Below are 23,572 nucleotides of genomic sequence, written 5' to 3'. Positions count from 1 at the left end.
CGGATGTTGAACCAGCCTTGCAGCCCAGGAATAAATTCCACTTGGTCGTGGTAAATACTCCTTTTAATGTACAGTTGGATCCTATTGGCTAGTATTTTGGTGAGAATTTTCGCATCTGTGTTCATCAAGGATATTGGTATGTAATTCTCCTTTTTGATGGGGTTTTTGTTTGGTTTTGAGATCAAGGTAATGCTGGCCTCATAAAGTGAGTTTGGAAGTTTTCCTTCCATTTCTAGTTTTTGGAACAGTTTCAGGAGAATAGGTATTAATTCTTCTTTAAATGTTTGGTAGACTTCCCCTGGGAAGCCATCTGGCCCTGGGCTCTTGTTTGTTGGGAAATTTTTGATGACTGTTTCAATCTCCTTACTGGTTATGGGTCTCTTCAGGTTTCCTATTTCTTCCTAGTTCAGTTTTGGTAGTTTATGTCTCTAGGAATGCATCCATTTCTTCCAGATTGTCAAATTTGCTGGTGTATAGTTGCTCGTAGTATGTTCTTATAATTGTTTGTATTTCTTTGGTGTTGGTTGTGATCTCTCCTCTCTCATTCATGATTTTATTTATTTTATTTATTTGGGTCCTTTCTCTTTTCTTTTCGATAAGTCTGGCCAGGGGTTTTCCAGTCTTATGAATTCTTTCAAAGAACTAGCTCCTAGTTTCGTTGATTTGTTCTACTATTCTTTTGGTTTCTATTTCATTGATTTCTGCTCTGATCTTTATGATTTCTCTTCTCCTGCTGGGTTTAGGCTCTTCTGCTGGGTTTAGGCTTCCTTTGCTGTTATTTCTCCAGCTCCTATAGGTGTAGGGTTAGGTTGTGTCCTTGAAACCTTTCTTGTTTCTTGAGAAAGTCTTGTATGGCTATATACTTTACTCTCAGGACCACCTTTGCTGTGTCCCACAGAATTTGAAGAGTTGTATTTTCATTATCATTTGTTTCCATGAATTTTTCAATTCTTCTTTAATTTCCTGGTTGATACATTCATTCTTGAGTAGGATGCTCTTTAACCTCCATGTATTTGAGTTCTTTCCAACTTTCCTCTTGTGATTGAGTTCTAGCTTCAGAGCGTTGTGGTCTGAAAATACGCAGGGAATGATCCTAATCTTTTGGTATCAGTTGAGACCTGATTTGTGACCCAGGATGTAATCTATTCTGGAGAATGTTCCATGTGCACTAGAGAAGAATGTGTATTCTCTTGCTTTCGGATGGAATGTTCTGAATATATCTGTGATGTCCATCTGGTCCAGTGTATCAGTGAAGGCCTTTATTTCTTTGTTGATCTTTTGCTTGGATGATCTGTCCATTTCAGTGAGGGGGGTGTTAAAGTCCCCTACTATTATTGTATTATTGTCGATGTGTTTCTTTGATTTTGTTATTAATTGGTTTATATAGTTGGCTGCTCCCATGTTAGGGGCATAGATATTTGAAATTGTTAGATCTTCTTGTTGGACAGACCCTTTGAGTATGATATAGTGTCCTTCCTCATCTCTTAGAGTCTTTGGCTTAAAATCTAATTGATATATACGGATTGCCACCCCAGCTTTCTTTTCCTCTTGGTTTTGTTTTTAATTAATTAATTAATTTTTTATGTTCAGCTTAACAGTAATAATTGTTTTTGCACCACACCCAGTGCTCCATGCAATACGTGCCCTCCCTAATACCACCACCTGGTTCCCCCAACCTCCTACCCCCCGCCCCTTCAAAACCCTCAGGTTGTTTTTCAGAGTCCATAGTCTCTCATGGTTCACCTCCCCTTCCAATTTCCCTCAACTCCCTTCTCCTCTACAGCTTTCTTTTGATGTCCATTAGCATGGTAAATTATTTTCCGCCCCCTCACTTTAAACTTGGAGGTGTCTTCATGTCTAAAATGAGTTTCTTGCAGACAGCATATTAATGCGTTTTGTTTTTTTATCCATTCTGATACCCTGTGTCTTTTGATTGGGGCATTTAGCCCATTTACATTCAAGGTAGCTATTGAGAGATATGAATTTAGTGCCATTGTATTGCCTGTAAGGTGACTGTTACTGTATAGTGTCTCTCTTCCTTTCTGGTCTACTACTTTTAGGCTCTCTCTTCGCTTAGAGGACCCCTTTCAATATTTCCTGTAAGGCTGGTTTGGTATTTGCAAATTCTTTTAATTTTTGTTTGTCCTGGAAGCGTTTTATCTCTCCTTCTATTTTCTTTTCTTTCTTTTTTTTTTTTTTTTAAGATCTTATTTATTTATTTGACAGAGATCACAAGAAGGCAGAGAGGCAGGCAGAGAGAGAGAGGAGGAAGCAGACTCCCTGTTGAGCAGAAAGCCTGATGTGGGGCTCGATCCCAGGACCCTGAGATCATGACCTGAGCCGAAGGCAGAGGCTTAACCCACTGAGCCACCCAGGCGCCTCTCTCCTTCTGTTTTCAGTGATAGCCTAGCTGGATATAGTATTCTTGGCTGCATATTCTTCTCGTTTAGTGCTCTGAATATATCATGCCAGTTCTTTCTGGCCTGCCAGGTCTCTGTGGATAAGCCTGCTCCCAATCTAATATTTCTACCATTGTATGTTACAGACTTCTTGTCCCGAATTGCTTTCAGGATTTTCTCTTTGTCACTAAGACTAGTAAGTTTTACTATTAGATGATGGGGTGTGGACCTATTTTTATTGATTTTGAGAGTAGGTTCTCTGTGCCTTCTGGGTTTTGATGCTTGTTCCCTTTGCCATATTAGGGAAATTCTCTATTATAATTTGCTCCAATATACCTTCTGCCCCTCTCTCTCTTTCTTCTTCTTCTGGAATCCCAATTATTCTAATACTGTTTCGTATTATGGTATCACTTCTCTCTCGAATTCTACCCTTGTCATCCAGTTGTTGTTTGTCTCTCTTTTGCTCAGCTTCTTTATTCCTCATCATTTGGTCTTCTATATCACTAATTCTCTTTTCTACCTCGTTTATCTTAGCAGTAACAGCCTCCATTCTTGATTGCACCTCATTAATTCCTTTTTTCAGCTTTGTTAGATTTTAGTTCTTTTATTTCTCCGGGAAGGGATTTTATTTTATTTATTTTATTTGTCCAGATAGGGTTTCTCTAATATCCTCCATGCCTTTTTCAAGCCCAGCCAGCACCTTGAGAATCATCGTTCTGAACTCTAGATCTGAAATATTATACTGTCTGTATTGATTAGGTATATAGCTGTCAGTACTGCTTCTTAGTTCTTTTTTTTATGGTGAGTTTTTCCGCCTTGTCATCTTATCCAGATAAGAATATATGAATGAGAGAAAAAATACTAAAAGGGTGGCAAAGACCTCAGAAAAATGTATGCTAACCAAATCAGAGGAGACCCCAAACTGGGGGGAGAAGAAAGGAGGTTAAAAAGAAATTTAAAAAAAAAAAAAATATATATATATATATATATGTACACATATATATGTGTGTGTATAATTTAAATATGTATATATATTTTATATATATATATTTATATATAAATAAATTAGACTGGTGAATAGAACAGCTCCACCCACTTGATTCTGGGTGTATTTTGGTCTCTTAGAAGAAACTACCTCCCAAAATTTTAAAGAAAGAAAAACTTATACATATACACATATACATATACATATACACATATGTGTAAATATATACATATATGAAAATAAGGGTAAACATGAGGAAGGGATGGAATATGACTGTAAAGATGTAAAATTTTAAAATATTCTAAAAAAGGAATTGATAAGTTGGTTGGAAAAAGAAGAAAAAAAAGGGTGGGGGGAGAGAATGTGCTCAGGCTGGAGACGAGAACAAAGCCCTGTGCTAGATTTAGAGTATATTTTGATCTATTAGAAGAAATTGTATCCCAAAATTTTTTAGGAAAAAAAAAAACCCTATATGTATACAAAAAATAAGGTTAAATACAATGAAGGGTAAAATATGACTATAATAATGTAGGGTTTAAAAAGATTTTTTTTAAAGAAAGGTATTGTTAAGGTAAACTAGTTAAAAGATGTTAAAAGATGAAAGAGGAAAAGTTTAAAAAATTAGAATAAGAAAAAAAAATTTTTAAATTTAATTAACTTTGCAAGACTAAAGAATTATGGGGAGAAAGTCATGAATTCCATGCTTTGCTTTCTCCTCCTCTGGAATTCTGCTGTTCTCCTTGATTGGTGAGCTTGGTCTTGGCTGGATGTTCTTGCTGATCTTCTTGGGGAGGGGCCTCTTATCGGGATTCTCAAATGTCTTTGCCCGAGGGGATTCTCAAATGTCTTTGCCTGAGGCAGAATTGCACTGCCTTTGCCAGGAGCCAGGCTAAGTAATCTGCTCTGGTTCGCTCTCAGGAGCTTTTGTTCCCTGAAAGGTTTCTGTAGAGCTCTGGAAGATGTGAATGAAAATGGCAGCCTCCCAGTCTCCGGCCTTAGTAGCCGAGAGCTCGGGGCCCCACTCCTCAGTTCGCCCTCGGAGAAAAGCCATCAATCCCTCCTGTCTCCCTGGTCTCGGGCCATGCTCTTGGGCTCACCCTGCCTGTGACCAAGTGTTTCTGTCTCTGATGCGTGGGCCCATTTGGAGTCTCCAAACCCAGCGGATTCTTGCTTCCAGAGGAGGAAGGTGAGTCTTCCTGGGTCTGCCATTTGTGGGGTCCCTGCTCAAAGACCAGTGGTCCGACTGTGCTTAGGATCACAGTTAAAGGTAACCCCAAGCTGAGAGCTCACTCCTCAGCTCCGTCTCTGTAGTCAGCTTCCCCACTCCGATACCTGGCAGCTCTGTCACGCTCAGACACCCTAATCCTTCTGTGGCCCTGTGGGACCTGAGACCCCACTGTCCCTGTGAGGGCTCCACCACCACTTAGCCTCTGGAACAATGTCTCTCAGTGGAGCAGACTTTTAAAAGTTCTGACTTTGTGCTCCAGTGTGCCACCGCTTGCCGGGAGCCGGCCCCTCCCCAACAGTCTATCTTTCCATCGCCTTGTATTCACTTCTCTGCACATCCTACCTTTCAGAAAGTGGTCGATTTTCTGTTCCTAAAATTGGCTGCTCTTCTCTTTGCTCTTCTGTTGCATTTGTAGGTGTTTGGAATGGTTTGAGAACTATCTAGCTGAACTCCTGCCACCTGATGTCCTTTCAGTCCGCTGCTCCTCCGCCATCTTGCCCAGACTCTATATGGCATCTTCTTAATCAATTAACCAGTCAGTGGACATTTAGGCTCTCTCCATAGTTTGGCTATTGTTGATAATGCTACTATAATTATCAGGGTGTGTGTACCCTTTCAATACCCCTTGTATCTTACTTAGTAGTGCAATAACTGGATCATAGGATAGTTCTATTTTTTAACTTTTTAAAGTTAAAAAGTATTCCAGAGTGGCTGCACATTAGCATTCCCACCAACAGTATGAGTGGGTTCCCCTTTCTCCATATCCTCGTCAACACCTGTTGTTTGCTATTATTTTAACCATTCTGATAGGTGCGAGGTGATACCCATTGTGGTTTTGATTTGCATTTCCCTGATGATGAGTGATGTTAGGCATCTTTTCATGGGTCTGTTAGCCATCTGGATGTCTTTTTTAGAAAAGTGTCTATTCATGTCCTCTGTCAATTTCTTAACTGGATTATTTGTATTTTGGGTATTGAGTTTGGTAAGTCCTTAATAGATTTTGGATACTGACCCTGTATCAGATACGTCATTTGCAGTTAGCTTCTCCTATTCCGTAGGCTACTTCTCAGTTTTGTAAATTGTTTCCTTTGCTGTGCAGAAGCTTTTTGTCTTGATGAGGTCCCATCAGTTCATTTTTTGCTTTTGTTTCCCTTGCCTTTGGTGACGTGTCTAATAAGAAGTGCTGTGGCCTAGATCAGAGAGGTTTCTTTTAGGATTTTGATGGTTTCTTGTCTCACATTTAGGTCTTTTATCTATTTCGAATTTATTTTTGCGTATGGTGTAAGAAAGTGGTCCAGTTTGATTCTTCTGCATGTTGCTGTCCAGTTTTCCTGACACCATTTGTTAAAGAGACTTTTTCTCTTGGATAGTCTTTCCTGCTTTGTTGGTGATTAGTTTACCATTTAAAGATTTATTTATTTATTTGAGAGAGAGAGTGATTTGAGGGGGTGTGGGGAAGGGCAGGGAGAGAAGGAGAGAGAGAATCTCAGTCAGACATGCTGCTGAGTGTGAAGCCTGACACAGGTCTTGATCTCAGGACCCTGAGATCATGACCTGTGCTGAAATCAGGAATCAGTTGCTTAAATGACTGAGCCACCCAGGCGTCCCATTCCCATTGAGTTTTTAATTTCAGTAGGTTTTCATTTTAGAAGCTCTTGAATGTTTTCCAGAACCGCCTGGTGTTTCTCCCACATGCAGTCAAGACAAAGTTAGATTCTAAACCTTTTATTAAAAAAATCTGGGTTTTTAATCTTCTTGGGTGCTGCTTTTTTCCTTACCCATATTTGGGGAACTTCCCTATTTCCCTGGGCAGAAGTTTTTGGTCCTACGTTTATTTGGTTTTTAGCTTTATGAGAGAACCTTCTTTCTTTCTTTCTTTCTTTCTTTCTTTTTTTTTTTTTTAAGATTTTATTTATTTATTTATTTGACAGAGAGTACAAGCAGGGGGAGTGGCAGGCAGAGGGAGAAGGAGAAGCAGGATCCCGGCAGAGTAGGGGGAAGCCCGATGTGGGACTCGAACCTAGGACCCAGGGATCATGACCTAAGCCGAAGACCGCTGCTTCACCCACTGAGCCACCTAGGCGCCCCGAGAACCTTCTTTATAGAGGGAGCCTCAAGTCTAAATTGCTACTTCCTTTGGCCTCAAGTCTTATTTCCTGTCCTCATAGCTTTTACTATGAGTACTTTCTTAACATATCCCAGGGCTGCTATGGATTTAGCATTAGCTCAAATGCTCTGGCACTCAGCTTCTTTTGTGATTCCCGCACTAGGAGTTCAGAAGTTAAGCTAATTGTTTTTCCTGTTGTTAATGTAGTCAACCTCTCTTGTTGATTATAACAGGAGGGTTTCAGTATTGTCTGTTTCTCTGTCACTAAGTGTGTGACAGAAATGCTATGATTATGTGTCTCTTGAGGAAAAAGAAACATTAAACTACAGCATTCTAAGGCACTTGTGTTTTGAACCAGGTAGAAAATACGATAAGATGGAGGATACGCCGGGATGAGGAAGGAAATGAAATCAAAGAAAGCAACGCTCGGATCGTCAAGTGGTCAGATGGGAGGTAAGCTCAAAATGCCTTGAAAAACATTGAAATACCTGGAATGTGGCTAGGAGAGGTGAAACTTCAGAAGAAAACCTTATTTGGGGGATATCTCTTATTAAAGGGTTTCCACTACTTGGTCTCTGGCATTGCACAGAAGACCTGAGAGAAGTAAATAGGTAGTTGAATGTTGGACAGGCTGGTGAAAGACATTAGAAATAGGCCAAAAATGTGGTCATCCTCTCTGGCCATAGCCTAATAGTTTGGAACTATTAGACCAGCTCCCCTGCCCATCGCCAGCTGCTCACTGTAAGGTAACAAGTTAGAAAAACTACCTTTCATTGGGAAAGTGGTGGAGACTGAGTACCCATTAGAGCACGCTTTCCTTCTTGGCAGGCTTTGTTTGTAAACCAGAAACATACAACGTATGTTACTCTGTGTAGGTGGTTTCTCATATATCGTGTCTCCTTTTTTCCTCTCCTTCTGAACTCTGTGAAAGGAGAGAAAGTAGCAGTTGAGTCACAATTTAAGTAAAGTGAAATGGTAGAATAAAGCTTTATGACTTTAACGTGTGAAGTGTTCCTTCTTTTCAGCATGTCTCTGCATTTAGGCAACGAAGTGTTTGATGTTTACAAAGCTCCACTACAGGGAGATCACAACCATCTTTTTATAAGACAAGGTACTGGTCTACAGGGACAAGCCGTTTTTAAAACCAAACTCACATTCAGGTAACTATTAGAAACTACTGTTTTTACAGTAAAAGCAGTGAATATAGATACTGTCCAAAATACTTGACTCCTGATTTGACCTAACTGTCCATATAGTTCACCAAGGACTAGTGTCTGGTTCTCAGCTCTGAAGGCTCAGAGGCTGTTCTGTCAAGTGCACTAAAAGTTGCTGTTTCACAGGGAACCAGGTCATGATAAGAAAACTTAGAATTCTGAGACTGTTTTGTAAACCACAGTGTTAATTTATTAATTCCAGTGATGACCATAACTGCCAGGAGGCCTAGAATACTTGCTGGTCAGTGTGTCTTTTTTTTCTTTCTTTTTTTTTTTTGTTGTTAAATAAAATTGATCTGGAAGACTAACTGGTAGCTGGAGGTTGGTAGTGTGCATGCAGTCAGAGGAAAGGCAGTGAGTTGGGTGTGGAGGCTGGGGTCGTCTCGTTCTTGAGGCTGCAGTACCAGTAGCTCTGCAGGGATGTGTCCCTTGAGCAGCCCAGGACACTCAGGTCAGCTGGTGAGAGCATTTCCCTTCTTTAGACGGGTAAGCACTACACTGAGATGTTTTTATTTACTTTTTCTTGATTGGAAGCCAATCATCCTCCTTGGGTAATGTTTATCTTCAATGATCTTGGTTATGACTTAGCTTTTTGAGGATTGTAGTGGTCAGAAGTAGAGGCTTTCAGAATCAGATAGACCTGTATTTCTGTCTCACTTCCGCTTGTGTGACCCTGTGCAACTTTCTCATCCTCTCTGCCTCATTTACTTGATACATAAAATGGAATAATTATAGAGTAGCTGTGACAGTGAAGTCATTTCACTTGTAAAAAGTGAAGCACATTGCTTGGCACATAGTTTTCAGTAAATGCTCCTTCAACCCATATATTTATTGATTCTGGAGGGTGATCGTGCCTTGTAAAGACTTTTACTCCAGCTTTTGTTTTTCACTTGTAAGATAAGAATGTTCCAGTGAGCCACAGGATGAAGAAGGTTTGCAGTCCCTCACCTAGTATATGCAGTTGAGCGTCCTTGCCTATTTTTTGCTGGAGAATAGGAAATGGTGTCTGGTCTCTCGTTTTGGTGATGTTGATGATGTGACTGACTCACAGATAAATCTGGTAAACAGACATTTTTGTTCATTTCCTGCAGACCTCACTCTACAGACAGTGCCACACACAGAAAGATGACCTTGTCACTTGCAGATAGATGCTCAAAGACACAGAAGATTAGAATCTTACCGATGGCTGGTCGTGATCCTGAATGTCAGCGCACAGAGATGATTAAGGTTCGTTTGCTATGCGTTATCCTGAGATTTTTGGTACAGTCATGCCTCGGAGAAAGTGCAGGTTTGGTTCCAGACCTCTGCAGTAAAGTGAATATTGCAGTAAAGTAGAATCAAATGAATTTTTTTGTTTCTCAGTACATATAAAACATATTTACACCATGGTGTGCAATAGTATTATGTCTAAAAAATGTACATATCTTAGTTGAAAGCTTTTTTGCTAACCATCATCTGAGCTTTTCAAGTCATAACCACTCATCACAGATCGCCATAACAAATAGAATAATGAAAAAATTTGAAATATTGCAAGAATTACCAAAATATACAGAAACACAGCAGGTGCTGATGGAAAAATTATGCACATAGACCTGCTTGGTGCTGGGTTGCCACAGGCCTTCAATTTGTAAAAAAACAAAACACGGTATCTGCAGAGTGCAATAAAATGAGGTATAGCTGTATGTTAAGAATAGCATTTCCCAAGTCTTTGTTTCTCATTCCTTACCCACCTTTATTCTCCTCGCGCCGGCATGGGCAGAGAGCCGGATCAATTCCCGAAGCATTTGCCAAGCAAGAGTGTTGTGGTGATGGTCACAAGACAGACGCGAGGGCTCGGGTTTCACTCACCAGGTCCTGACGGTTCAGGAACAAACTGGGGTCTGAAGGGATCTGAACATTGGTGTAGAATTTCAGAGGTGATTCACTGAGCTATGTCTGTGTCATAAAGTAGTAGAAATGCTAGCGATGTAGTCTAAAATAGAATAAAAACAGACAAGAAGTTTAAGTGGGAACATGCCTAAGGACAATCAGGCAAAGGTCTGTTTATAATGTTGTGCCTTTTTGAGTTGCCACACTGCTGGTGAGGCATGCATTCATGCAGGGGCACCGTCCCTCAGTGATGAGGGCGTATGTGTATATGGACACTGTTGGCTTTTCGTGCAACACTTGCTATAAGAACCTGGATGCAGCCGAATAGGTTCATTCTCTGATACCTGCTAGATCTCACGCATTGCCCTGCCTGCTTCATGGGATTCCATTCCCGAGTGCACCAGAGCACAGTGAGGCAAAGACACTCAGGCTGTCAGACTCTGCTGATGGCCTGGCCCTGGGCCCCTGCTTTCTCTTCCTTCTCATATTTTGTTCATGGAGGCAGGTTAACTAAACCAGGTTCATAGCAGTGCCTAACCCAGTAGTGTGGGGGCACGTTGGCTTTGGAGCCTTACTACTTGCCCCATTTCCTAGCCTTTTCTCCTCAAGCCAAGGTAGCTACAGGAACCTTCAGACTCTGGTCTCAGCATTATTGGAAGAACCCTCTGGACCACCTTGAAAGATACCCCAGGTCCTACCCCACTTCCCCAGTTTCCATGGAAATGCATAAGGAATGAGCTAGTTGTTAATCCTGGTTGTACCAACAGTGATTTTTTTTCTATACTCTGTACAACTTTAATGAAAAGTTCCCTGCATAGAATGTCTAGCAACATAGAGTTGTGTGCAGTAATAGCAATTAAATGAGGAATTCAAAGAAATACTCTAATACCCCTGACCTCTCATATTCTGTCTCTACCTTGTAAACACTGTGAATGGCCAGGCAGAGGATGTGTGTGACTATTCTGCTTTAGGGCTCAGGGATCTTCCCCTACCAGCGCCTCCCCGTCCTGTCATCAGGAGCTGTGGGGAAGCTCTCTGGCGGGGAGGGGCCCAGACAGGACCATCAGCGCACCACTGTAGTTCGGTAGACCCCGAGCGTGCCCGGTGTCTGTCTCAGGGGTCAGCAGACACAGCCTCCCTCAGGCATTCACTGGGCTGAGGTTCCTCAGGCTGCTCGCTGCTCTCTGGGCTCTGCCTGGCAGCACGGGGGATGCTGCAGCTCCCAAGGCCACATCTGTGCCGGATCTGATTGGGTGATTAGCATGAGGGGGCCTTCTGCCCCTTCACCCTGTGTTGCTTTCACGCCTTGGAACTCATCTGCACTGAGTGATCACGGTGTGAGGTAATGGGTGTGACATGGGGAGGACTGCAGAAATAGGTGTTATCCTGGGCTGGGCATTTACAGGTTCTTTATAGTAAAAGTAGTTTAAGTGGGCAGTAAACTAGCTCATTTTTTAAAGTTCAGTGTATTATTTGCTTCTTTGCAGAAAGAAGAAGAACGTTTGAGGGCTTCTATTCGTAGGGAATCTCAGCAGCGCCGAATGAGAGAGAAACAGCACCAGCGGGGGCTGAGTGCTAGTTATCTAGAACCTGATCGCTATGATGAGGAGGAGGAAGGCGAGGAGTCCATCAGCTTGGCTGCCATTAAAAACCGATATAAAGGGGGCATTCGAGGTGAGTGTGCAGAAGTTTAATTTCGTAAATTTGGGGTTCAGGAATTTATCTTTGCATTTGGCCTACTCTGAATGCCATCACTGGATATTTTATTGATTTGTTTTTTTGGAGAGAGCTGGTGGTGGGAGGCGCAGTGGGAGAGAAAGAATCCTAAGCAGGCTCTACACCCAGCACAGAGCCTCACATGGGGGTTGATCTCACAACCCTGAGATCACAACCTGAGCTGAAATCAGTAGTTGGACACTTCACCAATTGAGCCACCCAGGCGCCCCTGGACTTTTTATTTTTGAGAAACCGGTATTAATGAGTGATACATTTCAAGGGCTACTGAACTAGACCTTGCAGAATTCTTTGAGGTGAGCCTGAAAGAACTGCTGTCTCGTTCTTATTGTGGGGGACAGAGACTTTGAGAGGGTGAATTGGTAAGATGGTAAGTGTTGAGTTGGTAAGTGGACAGTTCTTGAACCAGGGTCATCAGACTCGTGAGGCATTGGTCTCAACCACAGCACTGCATCCAGCGATTTCCCCGCAGTCCGCAGACGGAAGCTGGGGTAGAAGGCTTGGCCTGGTCCCTGACCTAACTCTGCCAGCTCTCAGTTCTGCTACTCTTCAGTTGGATGACTTATGGAAAGTTATAATACCTATCTCCTGTTACTCCATCAGGAAAAAAAAAACAACCTATTAATAATGATAGTACTTAGAAAGTGAGGTGGTTTTGAGAATTAAGTGACATAATATATGTAAAGTACTTTGCCCGGTGCCTGGCGCATAAGAATACTACATAAACGTAACCTAAAACCATTGTGACTCTTCTTACCAGTCCTCAGCTTCAGGCAAGTGTCTTCATATCTCTGCAGATCGTGTTCCCCATCTGTAAAATGAAACTCCAGTCCTCCCTAGATTGACCTGATAGAGCTCTGGGAACCACTGTACAGTGTAAGGTATACCATGGGGGACCATGCATCCTAGTTTGGTCCTTACTGAGTGACAGATTTTAAGAACACTCGAATTTCCCCTGTGCCATCCTATAAAACTCCTTTCTCCTTTTCTTGCAGTGACTGCATTTGTTCTCAGGAGCCATCACACCCTTCTTGCCTGCCTGTTAACTTATTTTGGCCCTACAGTACAGAGACGATTTTTTTGTTAGTGCTGATTTCCCACAGTAAAGATTAATTGTGGAAATAAACCACATAAAAACTGAATAAAAACAAAAAAATTGAGGATGCTTTTAGGTAGAGAGAGATATAATATTCAGTTCTCCAGAGATTAAAAACCTGACCGGTTCATTAGCGTTCATTAAGTCCCAGGGAAGATTCCGGGTTCGCTTGCCAAAGGGTTGGTCTAAAGTCAGCTGTGCTTGATTCCATCCTGAGTTTCACCAGGGCTGGGACATCCGTGCAGATTGTTGCTCATGTCCATCTCCTTTTGAAATGTCCATCTGGCAACAAATGGTCTTTACAGGACTGGGAAGCCACCACTTGTTTTTTTATCTTCAAAGCTTATTTTGGAATTAACAGTTATCCCCCATGAAAGAATGACTTGGGTGTCAGTAGCTTGTTCTGGAAGAGTTACTGGTGTTTGTGTGTCTAGTGACCTTGCACACAGCCTTTTTCATACTTAAAACTGGTCAGATGAACCATTCTTGTATTTTGAGAGGGTAAGTGCTTCACTTCAGCATACTAATCTTACATTTATTTTTAAATCAAAAAATTTTTAGGGATTTGTTTCTTCTGGAAAAATGTACAGAAGGAACTAAAGATAATCATCAGAAGAAAAATCCAGAAATGAACAGATCACCGTCTTTGAAAGTTACTCACAGATAATTCCTTTGCTTTCAGAGGAACGAGCCAGAATCTATTCGTCAGACAGTGATGAGGGATCAGAAGAAGATAAGGCTCAAAGATTACTCAAAGCCAAGAAACTGACCAGTGATGAGGTAAAAACAAATGTATTCAATGCTAGGGGTTTACCCTGTGTCCTTGAGTCCACTCCCGCCCAGAGGCACAGACAGATGTCTGTCTGCTTTGCTGAAAGTCAGTGAGATAGAGGCAGTGACAGGAGCAGGAGCGGCCCGAGGAGGGTCTGACCCCTGTGCTCAGGCGGAGGTTGCAAGGCTGCTCAGAGGAGTCCTCTCACTGGGTATGGAAGAAAGTGTTAGCTTGTAGGGCACACTGGCCCGGTGGGCATCCTAGGGGGATGGGAAGGCCTGTGAGGAAACATTGGGGTCCTGAGCTACCAAGGCTTGACTAGAAACTAGAAATCGTTCAGTGTGGGTAGATCAGGGGGTTTATGTCTTCTCTCTTTCTTTTGTTTTTGTTTATTTTCAATATTTATTTTTTAATTATAGAAACAGTTCTTATGGTAGAAAAATCTTTTTTTTCCCTTAGATAAAATAGTATTTGAGTAGTATTAAATAAATTAAATTTTTATTAAAATGATAAAAAATTATTTCAAAGTAATTTTAAAATATTTTAACTGATGTTTTTAATAGTATCCTTTCCAAATGATAAGAATACAGGTGCTGAGAAATTTTAAGTCTTTTTTTGAGGTGTAATTGACATGTAACATTAGTTTTAGATGTCCAATATAATGATTGAGTCAATAATTGTATATATCGCATAATGATCACCACAGTAAATCTATTTAACATTCATCACACATAATTACAAACTTTTTTTCTTATGGTAGGAACTTTTAAGGTCCTTTTTAAGGCCTATGCTATTAGCAACTTTCAAATATTCAATAAAGTATTTTTAACTATAGTCACCATGCTATACCTTACATCCCCAGGACTTCTTTTAGTTGAGTCTTTTTAAATCTCTTTTTACCTTTGGTGTTCTTGAATTGTATTGTGACATCTCTTTGGTATTTCCTTTTATTTTTCTGATTGGAATTTGTTTCTGAATGTGAATTCGTCATTAGTTCAGAAAATTTCTCGGTCGTCAATTTTTCAGATATTCTGTGCCATTCTTTATGTCCTTCCTTTATGAAACTGATTAAATGTCTGTTGTTCCTTCTCTGTTCTCTACAACTCTCAAACTGTCTTTCATATTTCCCTTGTGTTTGTCTCTGCATTCTGTGGTATTTCTTTAGAGCCCTCTTTTGGTTCACTGCCCCTGTCTTCACCTGTGTCTCATGTTGTTAATCTCTTTCATTGAGTTTTAATTTTGTTTTAGTTTTCATCTGTAGAGGTTTAGTTTCTTTCTCAAATTGGCCATTTACAAAATGCTTAATTGTAGTTTCTTTTTCAGATTGGTCATTTTAAAAACTCTTTTCCCTAACTCATATTTCCAGTTTCTCCTTTTTAGGTCTTTAAATGTTTTAAACCTATGTGTATATAGTCTTATGTCTGGTAATTCCAGTGTCTGAAATCTTTACATGTGTGATTTTATTGCCCATTTACTGGCTCTATTTCCTGCTGACTTATTTCTCTGGGTGTCCTGGGTTTAAGTGATTGATTTACTTAGCTCAGATCAATGGGAATTTTTGAGGTGTCTAGATTGATGCATTCCTATAAAGAAGATTTATATTCGCCTCTGCTGGGTGCATTGAATATTGGCCACCTAGGATCACTTCATGTTATGTATGTATGTATGTATGTATTTAAGAGAGGGAGGGGGGAGTGCAGAGGGAGTGAGAGAATCTAAGGCAGGCTCCACACCCAGCACAGAGCCCAAGGCAGGTCTTGATCCACAACCCAGAGATCATGACCTGAGCCCAAATCAAGAGTCAGACACTTAACCAAATGAGCCACCCAGGCACTCCAGCTACCTGGGATCACTTTAAAGTATACTTTAAATGAGGTCTTTTTAGATTACCTGGAATGAGGTCTTTTTAGATTACCTGGAAGTGAGAATTCTGACTTGAGGTTATGAATTTTCCTAGAACTGATTAATTTTTTCTGTTTTGTAATGATGACAGATATCCTGTGATCCAGCCAGTGACTTTAACTCTCATTCTGTGGAACCAGCTTTCTCATATTACTTGGTTCTAGGTTATTTTTTTTTCCTCCAAAATCCTGTTCATTCTTCAAATAATTCAATTACACATAAACTTGTGTGTATGTGAGAAAATTGAGCATGCCAACTTTTTGTTTTAAATTGAAGTATACAGCTGACACACCATGTTCGTTAGTTTCAAGTATGGAACGTACTGATTCAGCAGCTCTCTACGTTACGCTTGGCTCATACAAACTTGTTCGTGGCCATTGATAGCTCACTAGCCTGCCAAGCATTTTTTTAAATTAAGTTTTGTTAGAAACCAGGCATGCTTATTCATTTATGTATTATCTATGAATGTTTTTTGCTACAGGGGCAGAGTTGAATAGTTAAAACAGAAACCGGTGTCTTACCAAAGCCTAAGACATTTATTATCTGGCCCTTTACCAAAAAAATCCACAGATCATTGCCTCAAAGAAGTGGACCTGGGCTTATTTCTGGTTTGCCTTTATACTAAAGATGTAGTTCTTTGGGGTCTGCTATTAAAGTGCTCCAGCTGGCATTTGTCTCCTGTACTCAGCACCCATGGAGCATAAAAACCAAAGCTGATGTTCACAGTTTGGTAAAGGTTTTCAGGGAGAAAGCCTGCATTAGTGCTCTACTTATCTCTTGGTTTCACTTGATTTTTGGCCTCTAATTATGCCTTATTTTCTTGCCATCACATTGATTTGTTTCTATTTTCCCATTGTTGTTAGTTATTTTCAATGGGAGGGAGGGATTGTTTTGTCATATTGAAGGGCATAGATGTTGCATTTCTGTTACATGTAATTTTAATGTATTTTGATCATTTTGGTTTTCTGTGAACTATAAACTTCTGTGAGGCTCTTATGTGAAGCAGAGTACTATGTTGCATTATTGTTTGTTAGTCACAGTATTTAATATTTCCCAGTCTTTGTTTGAAGTGGCATGCTATGGAAGATAACTAGACAGAAATTGTCAAATTATTCTGCAACATATTTGTTTTAAATTATATAGGAAGCATCTTAATGATGGGTTTATAGTGTGTAGCACTGTTGGCAAACGGGAAGCCTCATCTAAGCAGATGCTATTTTATTTCTTGGCAAGCAGAAACTGTGAATGAAAATTGAGATTTGCCATGGAACTTCTGTTTCTCTCTAGTATTCTCAGAAATGAGATTTTTATTTATTTATTTTTTTAAAGATTTTATTTATTTGACAGAGAGAGAGAGGTGTCACAAGTAGGCAGAGAGGCAGGCAGATGGAGAGGGGGAAGCAGGCTCCCTGGTAAGCAGAGAGCCCGATGCGGGCCTCGATCCCAGGACCCTGAGACCATGACCTGAGCCGAAGGCAGAGGCTTAACCCACTGAACCACCCAGGCACCCTGGACATGAGATTTTTTTAAACGTGATCCATCATGTAGCCGCCTTCTAGGCTGGGAAAACCTATAACCTCCTGACTTACAAATGCCTCTTGTGGATGCCTCCTAGCTGTCTATTACCAGAACTACCCTCTACCTTCCTCACCCAGATATAATGGTAGGGCTTCCTGTACTCTTCCCTTCCCCTTTCATGACAAAGATTTTTCTTCTGCCTGGACCTCTCATGCCCTAGCCACCTTCTCACTACTCAAGTCCTGGCTGTGGATGTCAGTGGGAGAGAGAAGGTAAGGGGTCAGACCTGCTCTAGGTCCCTCTCCCTGTTTATACAGTAAGCCCCATCCAGACAGCAGGAGCCTGTGTGAGATGCTGGGGAACTTGCAGAGTCTAAGTTCCCAGAGAACTACCATTATCAGCAGAGATTTCTGTGATGGAGTGGGGGCGGGTGGGAGGGCATGAGTCTGGATTATAATCAACTGGATTATTGAATCTTGGCCACTTGTATAGCCTTGATCAAGTCATCTCACATTTCTACGTTTGTTCTCTCATCTCTTCAGTGGCATTTATGCTTGCTGCTTGCGAAGTTGTTGGATGATAATAAATAACAGGTACAAAAGTGGGTAGCACAGTGACCTGTAGTATCTGGGCAGGAAATGCTAGTTTTTCTTCCCCAACAGAGTCCATGTTACAAAAAAGGGAAAAAGCAGCTTTTTTATCCTCTCCTACTTTTGTAAGCAATAAACAACTTTAGAAAACCTAAATAACTTGAAAGGTAGAAAAATGGGAAGAGGAGAAACTGGAAAAAGGAAAGACCCAAGTGGAAAGAAACATGAAGACAACGGAAAGGAAGGGATCAGGGCCAGTCCTCAGCTTTCTTAGGTGGAGCAGGTGACCTGCTGAGGATTACTTAGAAGGTGGTGCCCAGTGGTCTGGTTCCTCTCCCAGTTCTCCCTCACCGATCCTGCATTCCCCACCTTGGCAACCCTGCCTTTACCTGTTTGAGGTCCTTGCTCTCTGTTTATGGGACCATGGGTGACTTGGATCCAGCATAGCCCTAGGTTGCCCTCCAGGATAGGATTTCCCATGACTGAGATTCTGAATATATTTCCCTGGAACCCTTTGACATTCTTCGTGTTGGCCTCTCATACTTGAAGACAGTCGCATTTATATATATTCTTAGGTATGTTTTGTGTTAAATAAACTCTGGGAACTGGCTTATTATTATGAAAAAATTAGTCAATGAGTTTTAAAAACAATTACAGTTAGTTAAAATTAGTTTTAAATTGTTGGAAGACAATTCCTTCAGAACTGGGCTGCTGTTCCTGTGTCTATATGGACTTGCATTCCTGGCTATGTTATCATACTTCAGTCTAACAGGAATATTTCTGTCATTTGTTATAGCACTTATACATGGCACCGGGATTTATTCCACTGCAGTTCAGTAGAGTAGAATCCCATGTTTTTACTTGCACAATATGAGGTCCCCTGAAGGATGGCATTCACTAAGTCTTACCTGCCTTTGCTGTGCTTTACCGTGCTTGCCTGTAGCTGCTGGGTAAATCAGTCCTGGCAGGATTTCCCAAGCAGAATTCTGGAGCATCTTAGCCCCGACAGTGGATTAGGATTGGTGCCAGTTGGACTTGTTTGGAGGGCCCTGACCATCTCCAGCCGCTGAGCCCTGTCCCGCATCCTTTAGAACAGGCTCTACCACCTTTTACTTTTTTATTTAAACTTTTTCTTTAAATTCCAGTTTGTTAACATACATTGTAATACTAGTTTCAGGTAATTTAATGATGCAGCACTTCCATACAATGCCTGGTTCTCATCACAGCAAGTGTCCTCCTTCATCCCCATCACTGTGTCACCCATCCCCCTGCCCCCTCCCCTCTGGTCACCGTCAGTTTGTTGTCTGCAGTTAAGAGTCTGTGTCCCGGTTTCAGGCTCTACCACCTGTGAGAAGTACCATGCCAGTTCTTTAGTTCACTCAAACTAAACTCCTTAGAGAATTTTAAAGCTGAAGGATAAACTGAGGTTTATGTAGGGAACAGTGCCTCAGGGGGCTTGCATGTAAAGTGTTTAAGACTTCTGCCTGAAAACTAGTGAAAAGACAAATGGTGGGATTGAATATCCTCTTTGCCTGTGCTGATGTTGGGTTGGGAGAGAAGGGAAGTTCTGGGTTTGCTCCAGGCTAGAGGTAGGAAGGAGCACTAGTCACACCCTGGGGTGGGATCCATCTTCCAGCACTGCTGTTTGGATAACTTGACTGTTGCCAGCTGGAAAGGAAGTGCAGGAGGACTTCTGACTCTCTTTTTGAGTTCATAACGTTCCCCTTTGAATTCTCCTTGGCACTTCAGGTCTGTGGGGATGCATTTGGGATAATAAAGCAGGAAGCAAGTGTGGGATGGTGTCTTGCTCCTCAGAAGTCCAGCCATGGGGACCATCAGAAGAAGTAGATGCACCAGCTTGTGCATCCAGAAGCTTTCTTGGGTCATAGCAGAGATGCCTGGCTTTCCCCAGCTTCGGCCTTTGATTATTTACCCTGATGAGTAAGAGTAAGACCTTGATGAGGAAGACGGTTAAGGCAGTTCTGGAGTGTCATATTCTGTACCAATTCATTTTAGTCACTATTTGATATTATTTAGAAGTTGATATATTTGAAATCTTTCCATAAAAATTATTTTTAGATAACTTCCTGAATTGTTTCTATTAGAACATTATACATGATTTTAAGTAATGCGAACTTGTGTAATAGGCCTTTAACTTCTTTATTTTTATAAACTTTTATGATGTGAGTTTTTAGTATATCCAAAATAGGAAATCTTTATTTTAAAAAATTAATGGTCTTTAAAATACTGAATTTTATTTTATTTTTTTAAAGATTTTATTTATTAGAGTGCACGAGCAGGTGGGAGGAGGGCAGAGGGAGAGGGAGAAGGAGACTCTACTGAGCAGGGAGCCCCATGTGGGGCTCTATCCCAGGACCCTAGGATCATGACCTGAGCTGAAGGCAGACTCTTAACCTACTGAGCCATCAGGGTGCCCCTAAAATAATGAATTTTAGATAACAAAGAGGTGAAATGCTGAGGAAGCAGAGGAAAAGTTTAATCACCCAATCACAGTAAAAATATCCAACAGGATCAGTGGTTCTAACAGGCAGACTTCTTTGGAGAGCCCTAACTATTCCCAGGGTAGACTTAGTTTCCAGTTTCCCTGTATGCCCTTCTCCATGTAGAAGGCCTCCCTTCCAAGAGATTGCTTATAATTTCTTAGGTCTTCCTTGCGGTCCTGAAGTTGAGTTGTTTTGTAGTTAGTTTGTAATGAGCTCTGGATAGTTGTCATTTTTTAATGCTTCTAGTACTTGTAGACTTGGAAACTGGCCATGACCTTTATCACTGGTTTTATTCATTTGGTAAATGTTCTTATTTTAAAAATTATTTTATTTTGTGTTTTCAGAGGATCATTCAGCTCAGAGCTACTTTTGATAAATCTTCCTAGAAATACTTTCTGTTGATTTTCAGATTTTTAAAAATTTTATTTGTTTAGGAAGGGGAACCTTCTGGAAAGAGAAAAGCAGAAGATGATGATAAAGCGAGTAAAAAGCATAAGAAATATGTGATCAGTGATGAAGAGGAAGAAGATGATGATTGAAGCACAATGTGAAAACATTTTATGTATTTTTGTACAGTTTATTAAATATGTAAACATGAGTTATTTTGAATTGAAATGAACTGATTTGCTTTTGTGTAATTTTAATTGTAATAAAAATTTTTTTAAAGCAAGTCTCTGTTCAGGAAATCTACTTTATCTAAAGCAAGTTGATTCTGTTTAAACTTCACAGGAAGTCTTAAGTTTTAGTGAATTCCTGCTGCTCTGCCCCTTCCCTACCCCCCACAAAGAAGCCTCCTAGTCAGGGTCAGGTGAGGCAAGTGAGGCATTCCTCTGGAGTGCAGAGTTTAAGGGCCCAAAAAGAGCTTCTTGTGCTTGTTTCAGTTTGTTAGGGCTTCTATAACACAGTACCACAAACTGGGTAGCTTAAAATCACAGAAATGTATTCTCTTACAGTTCTGGAGCCTAGAAATCCTAAATCAAAGTATTGGCAGGGCCACTCTCCCTCTGAAAGCTCTAGGGAAGAATCCTGCCTTGCTATGTGTGTTCTAGCTTCTGGGGCCTCCTGGCAGTCCTTGGCTTTTGGCAGCAGAACTCTGTTCTTTCCTTGGTCTTTACATGGGTTATTTCCCTTTGTTTGCTCTGTGTCTCTGTATGTCTCCAGGTCTTCCTCTCCTTATATAAGGACGCCAAGCAGTGTGTTTAGGACCAACCCTATTCAGTAGACTTCTTAATTATATCTGGAAAGACCCTACCGCTAAGTAAAGTCACATTCTAAAGTTCTGGGTAGATATGAACCTTGTGTGGGAGGGTCCCTATTCAGCCCATTATAGTAATCAAGATAAATGATAACACGATATATGATATTTAAAAAAAAAAAAATGGAACTGGGGCGCCTGGGTGGCTCAGTGGGTTAAAGCCTCTGCTTTCAGCTCAGGTCATGATCCCCGGGGTCCTGGGATCGAGCCCCGCATTGGGCTCTCTGCTCAGCGGGGAGCCTGCTTCCCTTCCTCTCTCTCCACCTGCCTCTCTGCCTACTTGTGATCTCTGCCTGTCAAATAAACAAATAGAGTCTTAAAAAAAAAAAAAATTCTTAAAAAAAAAATGGAACTAATGCGAAAATCCATAATGATTAAAATGTCAGAATTTTATGTAAACAGGACCAGATGGCTGAAATTAGGATAAAACAAGTGAGGAGAACTGTGCAAGTACAGAGCTGGATGGATTCATGCTTTTCTTAAAAATTTGGTAATGTATTCATGGGTCTTTCACAAGAAGCTTTAAAAAACATTGTATTGGGGCTCCTCGGTGGCTCATTCAGTTAAGCAGCCAACTCTGGATTTCAGCTCAGCTCATGATCACAGGGGTGGTGAGATCGAGCCCAGTGTCAGGCTGTGTGCTCAGCAGGGAGCCCGGAGCCTGCTTGGAATTCTCTCCCTCTTCTTCTGCCCCTCCCCCTGCTTGTGTGCACACTCGCGCTCTCTAAAATAAGTAAATGTATTTTTTAAATAAATAAATAAATAAATAACATTGTATTGCAGTGTGGTCATCTAGGTCACTGAGATTTTGGCACCCCTTGTATTTTTCACTCAAGGTAAGTGTCTCACTTTTGCATCTCAGTCCTGGCCCTACTTTCTCACAGCATAATGGCTGGGATCCAAAATTGAGCATCCTAAGAGAGGGAGCCAGGTAAAAGCTGTATTACCTTTCACATCCAAATCCAACACCTTCTGTTGATTAAAAGTGAGTCACTCGTGTACCTATATTCAAAGGGAAGGAAATCTGACTCCTCTTGATGGTTGGAATGGCAAAGAATTTGCAGGTATGTTTTATTTTTATTTTTTTTATCTTTTTAAAGGGTTTATTTATTTTGGGTGGTGGGGTCATGTGCTCACAAGTTAGGGGAGGGGCCGAGGGAGAGAGACTCTCAAGCAGCCTCCCTGCTCAATGTGGAGCCTGACTCCGGTCTTGATCTCATGACCCTGAGATCATGACTTGAGCTGAAACAGACACGGAACTGACTGAGCCACCCAGGCTCCCGTGCAGGTATGTTTTAAATTTATCACACACATATTTGTCTTTTTTGTGATTTTCTTCTACATAGACTAATTAATCTTTCCCTTATGAATGGATTCTACCCAACTTCCTTTCTAGTGCTGTTGGTACAGTCTGGGAGTGCTGGTTGTGGGAGGTTTACCTGAAACCTGACTACGGAGAAAGAAAAGTGACATCGAAAAAGAAGGTCCCAAATCACCAAGGTGCCACTTTGCTTTTTTTTTTTTTTTTTCCTCATGTGCCACCTCCCTAACACGAAAACCTTCAGTCTCTTGTTGCTGTTTCTTGGTTTAACAAATTGTTAAAACTATGCCTGGCTTTTAAGAGCCTTCATTCGGCCAGTCCTTTTTAAGGCAGTATACTTTGTTTTTGTTTTTTTAACTAGTAGAAACGTGTATTCGTTACTAAGCTCTTGTCTTTTCATCTCCAAACCCACCCTTTCTTACCAAGCTTGGTGGTGCTGGGGCCAAGATTCTGCAAGCACATCTCATCTTTGCCAGCTGCCCCCTGTTAGGGGGCGCTGGAGGGAGACTGGAAGACTGAATAACAAAGAAGAGATTGCTCCTTCCTGTTTGTTTATGGAACTTTATGGAAGCTTCCTGTCAACTTGCAGTTTTTCTAAGGGGGCCCACAAACACCTTCACCTCAGCAGAGGCAGTACCTTCCCACAGCAGCTCATCCAGTTTGCAGCTTTACCAACACTTGGAGAGCCAGCTTCATTGTATCTCCCCGCCCTGCCCCGCCCGAGGCATCAGTGCCAGCTGGACACTTCTCTTCCTCAGGTATGAGTTTCAGCTCCGTACTGTAAGTTTTTACGTTTAATAATTCCACCTCTTCCTTTGTTCCCTCATTTCTAGAGGTGGAAACCTAAGTAAAAAACAATTTTTTAAAAATTTAATTCTATCTGTATAGGCTGCTGGTGTGTTTTCTGTTCCTTAACTTGGACCTGACTGGGTAGTCCAGAAGAGAAATCCTCAAAGATGTGATTTGTAGATGAGTTTGGGTTTAAATGCAGGTCTGAGCTCCTTGCCAATGAAACGGGATGCTGGTAACGCATAGTTGGTGGCATGGTGCATCCGATCACCCCTCTGGTTGAGGGCTC

The 23,572-nt window shown here is 41.2% G+C and overlaps 1 protein-coding gene across 2 annotated transcripts in view; it reads left to right on the top strand.

The window, feature by feature from the left end:
* LEO1 (LEO1 homolog, Paf1/RNA polymerase II complex component) overlaps positions 1-21,284 on the top strand; it is a 44,320-nt gene extending 23,036 nt beyond the window's left edge. The window contains exons 7-12 of one of the 2 annotated variants that reach the window (XM_080809407.1): positions 7,078-7,172; positions 7,745-7,879; positions 9,025-9,160; positions 11,290-11,476; positions 13,315-13,412; positions 20,353-21,284. In XM_080809407.1, the coding sequence (XP_080665533.1) occupies positions 7,078-7,172; positions 7,745-7,879; positions 9,025-9,160; positions 11,290-11,476; positions 13,315-13,412; positions 20,353-20,457 (756 nt within the window). In that variant the 3' untranslated portion in view covers positions 20,458-21,284. The remainder of the gene's footprint in view (positions 1-7,077; positions 7,173-7,744; positions 7,880-9,024; positions 9,161-11,289; positions 11,477-13,314; positions 13,413-20,352) is intronic. The other variant, XM_080809408.1, reaches the window with a different exon arrangement.
* The last annotated feature ends 2,288 nt before the right edge of the window (positions 21,285-23,572 follow it).

This window comes from Martes martes (genome assembly GCF_963455335.1).
Source record: "Martes martes genome assembly, chromosome: 7".
NCBI classification, from domain to species: domain Eukaryota; kingdom Metazoa; phylum Chordata; class Mammalia; order Carnivora; family Mustelidae; genus Martes; species Martes martes.
This window is presented reverse-complemented; position numbering and strand designations above follow the sequence as displayed.